General features: G+C 40.8%; 1 protein-coding gene and 2 non-coding genes across 3 annotated transcripts in view; all 3 read left to right on the forward strand.

Moving 5' to 3' along the window:
- Positions 1–6,409: 6,409 nt before the first annotated feature.
- rpl10 (ribosomal protein L10) overlaps positions 6,410–8,492 on the forward strand; it is a 4,819-nt gene continuing 2,736 nt past the window's right edge. The window contains exons 1-2 of the mRNA XM_032521976.1: positions 6,410–6,563; positions 8,246–8,304. Of these exons, the coding sequence (XP_032377867.1) occupies positions 6,541–6,563; positions 8,246–8,304 (82 nt within the window). The 5' untranslated portion in view covers positions 6,410–6,540. The remainder of the gene's footprint in view (positions 6,564–8,245; positions 8,305–8,492) is intronic.
- On the forward strand, positions 7,452–7,584 carry LOC116693316 (small nucleolar RNA SNORA70). Its single transcript, XR_004332897.1, has one exon. It is a non-coding gene; the product is annotated as a small nucleolar RNA SNORA70 (small nucleolar RNA).
- LOC116693317 (small nucleolar RNA SNORA70) overlaps positions 8,473–8,492 on the forward strand; it is a 133-nt gene continuing 113 nt past the window's right edge. The window contains exon 1 of the small nucleolar RNA XR_004332898.1: positions 8,473–8,492. This exon is cut by the window's right edge and continues 113 nt beyond it. This is a non-coding gene — a small nucleolar RNA (small nucleolar RNA SNORA70).

Genomic DNA, 8,492 nt, shown 5'->3' on the forward strand with positions numbered 1-8,492 from the left:
AACTGAGACTGGGGCATCTGGGGGAGTAATATAGACGGAGTTAATGGCTGATTTATTTCTCTCTCTCTCTCTCTCTCTCACTCACACACACACACACACATGCATACACACATTCAGCCAGACGGATCGGAGGGCTGCTCCTGCGTGAACTGCATGACATCATATGATCTCATTACTGAGGCAGTTGAGCCTGACACACAGACCTGCAGAGACACGACCTGCAGAGAGAGAGAGAGACAGACAGTGGGACAGAGAGATCAAAGTTTTTTGGTATTACGTGATTTCATATACAATTCGTAGTTATATGTACTAAACATCTGAGATGATTTTGCATCTGTGTCTTCACTGTCCTTTGTTCTGCCTGGATTCTATATGTTTAATGTCTTTTATTTTGTACTCCTATCTTTGCTTTTGGCAACACATGAATGTACCAAATTTGAAATTGGGAGTCGGGGGTAGACACGTCTCAACAGATTTCAGGAGACATAAGAGAAGCTTTTCTACCAACTTTGTACATACCTTTTTCTATCTACAGTTTACTTTGAACATTGCTGAATGTACGATAAAGCTCACCAAGGCAGATCTTCTTCTACATTTTACTGTGCACTGTCAGAAATAAAGGTATGGTTGGGTCAATGTATGTATCATGTACTGTATGTAGTGAGATAAGGTCCATGTGTGCATCACTTTTTTTCCAAGATACAGTAAGTGCAATCAACCTGCTGGTGGACCCCCATGACAGTAGCTTATGTGTGGGGCCACTTTAGTGAAATAATGTGCAGGAATCTCAATGGATAGAGAGAGCGAGAGAAAGAGAGAAACCAGAACCTATCTGTTCTCATTTGTTTATGTTTTCCTTGGCCATGGTCTCTGTGGCAACGCTTCATTTTCACTTCCTTCTTAACCATATGGGCACCAAATGCCCACTCAGCGAAAACATTCACTTGTTGCACAATCTGATAAACTGTGTGCCATCCTTCATCCTCCAGATACTGTCTTGTGACTTGTTGATTAACCTTCTGCTTCAAGCAATAGGACAGATTCATTTTACATTGCTATGAAATGCATTCCTGTAAGGACGGGTGTAGCTAATGGCATCATTGAATCAGGTTCTGTTCAAATCAGTCACTGTTGATGAGCCAATACAAAGGGTTAATGATTTCCATTTGAGTGACAAGAGTAAACTTTGAAAGGAATGTTTCTGTGAAAAAGTGATGAGTGGATAAAGATGTTACCCAGCATGTGATGTTATCCAAAAATGTGACCTTTACTGTGGCCACGTAGCAAACCTGTATGTGACTCGGCACGTGACCTAAACAAATCCTACATAAAGTGCTTCTAAGATATTGAAAGGCAGAGTGTGTACATCTGGCGGAGACACTCTCCAAGCTTCTGCAGAGCTTGTAAATTGACGCCGAATCATTGATATAATGCATTTTATAATCAGGAAACAGTGTCAAGCGGCTTCCTCATCAAACACATCATCCAGCATTGCTGTTCAGACACCACACTAATGGACGGGTGAATGATTATTTAAGCCCTGTCTGTCATTGTCTTGTCCTTTTTTTTAATTGTTTCAAGTAAAAATTTGAATGCTTTATGCTTACAAGTCTCAAGTGAACAGTGAAGTCTTTCAAGAGAGTTCTGTCTCGACTAAGTCAAGACAAATCCTTACTTTTGGAAAGTTGAAGGGTGAATCTGTCTGTTTTAATTTGATTCCACTTACTGTCAACTAACTAGATGAAAAGACCCAAACCAACACTGAATGTATCTACTAACAAATAATATGTGTGTATCAAGGACTGTTATATCTTCTTCCTCTTTGCCAAAGAGATGGGGTACGGGACAGGTCGCTAGTCAAACTCGTGACACTTTCATTTTAGTATTAGGCCTATATATTGAAAAGAGTCTGCCTGTGTTCTGTTTTAAAAAATACTTTATTAAAACAGCTTTGAAATGAACACATACTGTACACTACCCAGGTCCTTTTAGAAGTGTGTTGTATGGTAACTAAGAAGCTGGACTGTTTAGAGCGGAGACGATACACAGAGAAAATGAAATGTAAACAGGGACTAAACCTGGTCAGAGCCTGTTGCACAACTCCATACAGAGACTACTTTGCTGTAGGCAATTTCTTTTTCTTTTATTTTCTGTATGTGTAGACATAGACATGCAGATATATGTACTGTATATGAAATACTTGTGTGTGGCGGGGCTCGTCTGAGTTGCTCTAATAGCTGAAGCTTGAATCCACGCATCTTAGAGTATGAGTATTTAGGGTCAACTCACTCTCACAAATGGGTTTGTATGATATTTTACTAAATTATCCGACCACTGGCTGACTCTGTGACGAGCGGTCACGTGACAGTTGAGTTTGTTGGACAGTTAGCATAGAAAAGGTTACTATGAGCTTGGTACTTGTAACCATGAGGTAGTGATTGAGTACTTGAGTCGCCATTCTCTCGACTCGTGACTCGACTTGGAATGGCCACCGAGGACTTGGACTCTAGGATTTATGAAATTGAACTTGGAAGTCAGATTAAGGTTTCTGGACTTGGACTTGACTCAGACTCATCTTTGGTGACTCAGACTCGGACTCGACAGTTGGTGACTCGACTACAACACTGCTGTGAATGGCTGTTTGTTTCAGAGACAGCTGCAGTTAAGTTTAGCCAACAAAAGTTGACTGCCGTGCCGCAACGAGCTTGGTTCAGGCACCTATGTAAATACATGGAATACACACAAATACAGTGCTTTACTTTCATAGATACGTAGACTACGAATGGTTCATGAGAAAAGCCTGCATGGGTATATATTGTATATTCATGCATTTTAAAGCTAATCTGCAAAAACATTACAATAGTCCCCCACCCATCGTTTCATGCATTCTCTTACACTTTTTCAAAGACACACAATGGTGCTACAGCTTCTGTAGTTTTAAATGGACTTTGTCCGTCTCATGTGAACAAGGTTACACTTCCGCGTTCAGAGTGACATCCAGGGAGGTGTTAGTCACCCCTCCCTTGGTCAGTGTGGTTTGTGTGTGTTAGTGTGAAGGTGTGGTTGACAGCTATGAGCAATTCAACGTTGCTAGTTCTTCCTTGAGGTTGTCAAGAGAGCAGCAACAGAATACACCAATCAAAAGTTGTGTTAATCATCAGGATGATTGGCATCATGAAATGTGTTCCACATACAGTATAATCTATTATCTATTACCGTCATCAGGCATTTAGTGGATAAAGGGAGACTACAATGACTAGTGATGTGACACTGTATTACAGGTTTAGTGTCTTCCTCTAGTTCATTATGGAAAGAATACACATTGCTGTGAAGATTTCCCCATGTAAACTTCTGATTTGATAATATCCTTTGAAGGAAATTATTTTACATTTGGGGAGATCAGCTAATTTGCCTTCTTGCCAAGAGTGAGCTATGAAGATTAAAAGATCATTTATATACACTAAATTTGAAGCTAAATGGTTAGGACACAAGAGATGGTTAGCTTAGCGTTGCATTACAGTAAGACTGGAATCAGGGGGAAATAGCTAGCCTGGTTCTGTCCAAAGGTTAAAAAAAATAAAAAATGCTAACCAACACCTCAGTTTTAAATGAACATCATGTTTTCTGGAGTTCCTAGAGAAACTCCTTGAAGTCATTGCTCCCGCCAAGAAATAATCCACACATTACTCCCATAAAAAAAACCACAAACTTTCGGCAAGAAAGTGGATAATCGGATTTCCCAAAAAGTCAAAAAAACACTTTATCACGTTCAACCCTGCTCATGCAGATAAGTAAAGAAAACAAACGTCTTTACAGTTACACACACAAGTGTGGTCCTGGATGGAAAAGGGAGATTTAAATAATCCTGCTTTTAGGTCTTGTCTGGGAAACTAGTAGGCTATTTCTGTTGTAGTCTGTGTGTGTGTGTGTGTGTGTGTGTTCATGTCGATGTTTGTGTGTGTGTGTGTGTGTGTCATTGGTCACCAGAAACAAGCCCATACTGTAGGACCATTTTTGGTCCTTGCTCCCTTTCCATCGTCACCATGTCATTCTTGCCCTTCCGTGAGGTTTGGCTCAGACACAGCAACGTCTGAAGCAGTGGTGTAGTCTGATGCATTATAGTGGCTATATTGTTCAGCATGGGCCAGATTCTGCCTTTTTTTGGGCGGGGGGACATATCATAGTGGGGGGTCTAGGTTTCCTCCCCCAGGGAAGTTGGGGGAAGAGAATCCATGACTTAATTTCCTGTATTTGGATACACTTTTGTCCACTATTTTCCATTGGAAATACCTTTTATTTGGCCTATGTGAAGAAGAAAAACACAGATGATTCAATTCAAAATATATCAAAAACATAAATTAAAGTATGTTGTTGCGTGTCATTGGACATTTTTAAGTGGGTGTGTGGAAATCCTGGAGTTTTCTCAGTGTGCGTCTACCTGCGTATCACGTAGACTACACCCCTGGTCTGGAGGAGATTAGGACTTTGCAGAAGGACAAGACAAGACAGCTGACCATCCCATGAGGCTGTGCAGCAATCCCAGTCAAAGTTCACTGGCTTTCCTGTATGAGATATCCACTTTGTCCCTCACATAGGAGTGGCAGTGTATTGTCACTTCCTAATCAGGGCTGGGGTGAACTGAGTGTGTTTGCACAAGGATATTATTCATCCATTTGTAGACTCCATTACGTTATTCACACAGGTCCATTCCTAGATATCTATACCTGATGTTGACTGAGAATTAACACTTTAGGCCTGAACAGCAGCTTCAACTAACTACATTTAAAAAAGTGTGAAGACACCAAACGTGAGATCTAGACATAAACAACCGCCACAATTCCTAACGGGCCTCGAGGATGTTTAACAAACCTTGTTATGTTGAGGGATGTTGTAACGGACATCTGAACAAGGTTAGGATTCCTCACATTCCCCAGAGTGAGAGCAACATTTGTTCTGCATTATCAAGAGTTCAGATATGAGATCATTGTTCCTTTTTTAAGAATTAGCGAACCAGGGCACACAGAAACGTGGACTTTCCATACATGATACAATAGTGACACCTAGTGGCCATTTTGTAGAGTGCATTAGTAATGGGGATAAGGATTATTCCCTACCTAGCAGGCTCTGTTCACAACAGATTTTTCATATGTAATAAATACCAGTTCATTGGATTTAAATGGAGGGAGTCCACAAAAAAAGATTGACAAAGAGTGCGTGTGCATTGATAGTTTTTTTCCCACTTGCTGTTTTCCTTCTCCTGTACATACTGGCCATTAATGATCCCCTCCTATTTGTGCATACAATGTAGGAGATGGGGGACAAATCCAGAGTCCTCGGTGTGTGCAGATACACACAGCAGGCAAAGCACAAAATCACAAGTGCAATTAATTACATTAAACAGATGTAGGCCTATTCAATTTTGGTTCGCCAGTTCCAGGGATGTGGTGTTGTGCATGTGGAACAGTTTCTGGGAAACTTGCAGTGGTGGAGGAAGACCACTTCACACTGAAATGTCACACTGTCGTGGTCTACTGGGACACTTCAACACAACTGAGCCATTGTTAACGTATTCTGTGATCTCATAGTCTGCGGTCTCGACTGCTGTTGTACAGTCTGATGTCAGTAGACACAAAGAGCGCCTGAAGTGTTCACTTTTCACATCTGGATTCGATGGCTGATTGAGCTGCCCATCTGCCCCAACTCATCATGGAGAGGGGTTAGCCTATTCAGGATGTTATCCTGTCCTTCATCCTCCTCTCCTCCTCTCTTGTTTCTCTAGTAGTCCACCGCCAGCACAAGTCGGCCTAACTTAAAATCATACTTTAATTGATAAAATGTGGCTCGCTTGACTTACACCACTGAAAACTGAAAATGCAACACAACTGTTTTTATTGTTTTTACATGTCAATAAATCTGCTGTGAAATGGAGATGGAGCAAAGTCCAATTCTACCTTTGCTGAGGGCCGTTTTACATTTTGACATTTCACTGTAGGCTAAATGTTATTAGCCTAATATTAGAGTAAGGCCCAAGCTGTTTAAATATTTTATATATTAACAGCCTATTTATCTTTTTGCCGTTTGTCTAAGCAGGCAATCAAACAGTGGGTCTACACTTTGTGGTGCAAAAGTCAGAATTTAAGTTTCAGGGATATTAAAGTAGGCTCTGGCGCCCGGCAGTGTACAACTACACTTCCCAGCATTCCGTTGAAGCTTGTCAACTGAACGCTAAACTTTTACAACGATGTATTTAAACAAATAATGTGACATAATGTGATATTAACGTTTCTATACCACTACAAATACACGCTGAAGAAAAAATAACGCGTTAATAAATACGATTTAAATATTTCTTTCCTCCACAGGCATATGACGAAGCGGAAGTGGCTTCTTCTTCCTTTCCTCCATTAGGTGAGTACGTGGTGGGAGCGTGTTTTCTCCGGCTCTCCGTAAAATAGACAGATTGAAAGTTATTTTACTTACATTTCGGCCTCGATTTAACCAAAGAACACATTTGTGTTTGTTAATTCACAGATCGCAACCATGGGCCGCCGACCAGCCCGCTGGTAAGTCCTCGTCCTGCACCGTTTCAGACCCGGGCCAGGTCTCTGGCACGCAGAGGAAAATGGCTCCGGTTAGCACCATGTGCACTGGACTAGCATTCCTACAAGCCTTGTCGATAAACCCAGACTGTTATGTTATTGTATTGTTGTAAGACGTGTCTGCTATATGTTGTGTGATGCAGTTATTGTTTGTCTTTATCCACACTGTCATGGTGAAATTTGACCGATAAAACGCGCTAACGTTAGCTTGTTGAACGCGTCCTGAGCTAATTCTAGCTAACGTTAGCATTAAGCTAGCGCTAACATGCTAGTTTCATGCACACCATTAGCCCCTTTTAAACGTTTTCATGTGTCATTAAATGCACGTTAAAGTTAAAAATGAACACATCTATCAGCAAAGCTCCTTATGACGGTCCAATTTTGGGGGTTTAAACAAAGTTACTAGAGTAGTACAGTGTAAAATTTGACAGCTAAAAGCATATGAGCAGTCACCTTAGCTAAACCTCAGAAATGGTGAATTGTCTCTTTTGTTTAATTGTCTCAAGTAATTCTGTTGGTCCATTTTCTTCACATTGTAGTGACATAATGTAACGTAATAATAATAAATGTAATGTAATAAATGTAACGATACAGAATACATGTACAGCTTCTGTGCACTTAATACTTGACAGTAATGTTGACTTTATGCCCATCCTGCATCCTAAAAATAAATGTACCAAGGTTACCCAGAGAATCAGTTATTTGAGCATATGACTGATAGTATTTTATCTAGTCAGTAACGTTATTTATATATTGAATGAAGAGCCCTCATTTCCCCTTTTTTTCAAGGTCTTCAGTGTTGGGCCTTGAACTTCAAAGTAATTCATACCTCACAAATATCTGTTGGTAACCCTGCAGCTTATTAAGCCGACCAGTTGTGCGTCAGTGTGTTTCTGGTGTGCAATGGCTGCAGACAGTGACTCTGTGGTTGTGTATGTCCTCAGCTGGGTGGTGCTGAGTGCTTTAAGGGACCACTGAGACAAAGTAGTATTGCCATCCATAGTGAGTGACAATTGATCATCCACTTTCTGTGATGGTACTCGTACCGGTATGAATGTCTCTGACTAGAAGTTGTAATGCATTTGAGATTAATTCCATTTGATGAACTCTCAAATGTGTCTGATAGCATTATTCCCTGTGTAGGTTCTAAGATCTGGGTGTTCGACTTGGAGAATTTAACAGATGTTTGGAATATGTTGTATATGCAGACGTTTCGGACTTTTTCTGTAACGCCCTGCTAGGACATGAACTACTACGACTAACATTTGTAGTCACTGTTCCATTGTTTTTAATGTGACTATTATTGCCACTGTTCATCACACCCCCAACCGTCTGAGGTTTCTTCCTAAAAGGACATTTTTTTTTCTCGCCACTGTCTCACTGCTTGCTCTTGGGAAATTACTAGAATTGTTGGGACTTTTTAAATTATAGAGCGTGGTCTAGACCTACTCTGTCTGTAAAGTGTCTCGAGAACTCTTATGATTTGAGACTATGAATAAAATACTGGGCTTTCTGTTGTGGACATGCATGGGTTTAGTGTAGTTTTATCTACAAGTGTCTTGAAATTCTACCTGCAGAAATGAGTCGAGACACACACACACTGAAGCCTCTCTGTTGATCTCTTACATTTTACTTTCTCTCCACAGCTACCGTTACTGCAAGAACAAGCCCTACCCCAAGTCCCGCTTCTGCAGGGGTGTGCCTGGTAAGCTGCTTCCATACTTTACAGAAGATGAGTAAATGTCGTGTAGAGCTGCCTGTCAGTGCAATAGCAAGTTTAGCGGTGAAATTACTGTTAGTGTACGTTTTCAAAGTGTTGTTGGGCTTTAACTCAAATGTAATTGCATGTCACGCATATCTGCTCTTGGTAACCCTGCAGCTTATTAAGCCGAC

This window comes from Etheostoma spectabile, chromosome 7, assembly GCF_008692095.1.
Source record: "Etheostoma spectabile isolate EspeVRDwgs_2016 chromosome 7, UIUC_Espe_1.0, whole genome shotgun sequence".
Lineage (NCBI taxonomy): Eukaryota > Metazoa > Chordata > Actinopteri > Perciformes > Percidae > Etheostoma > Etheostoma spectabile.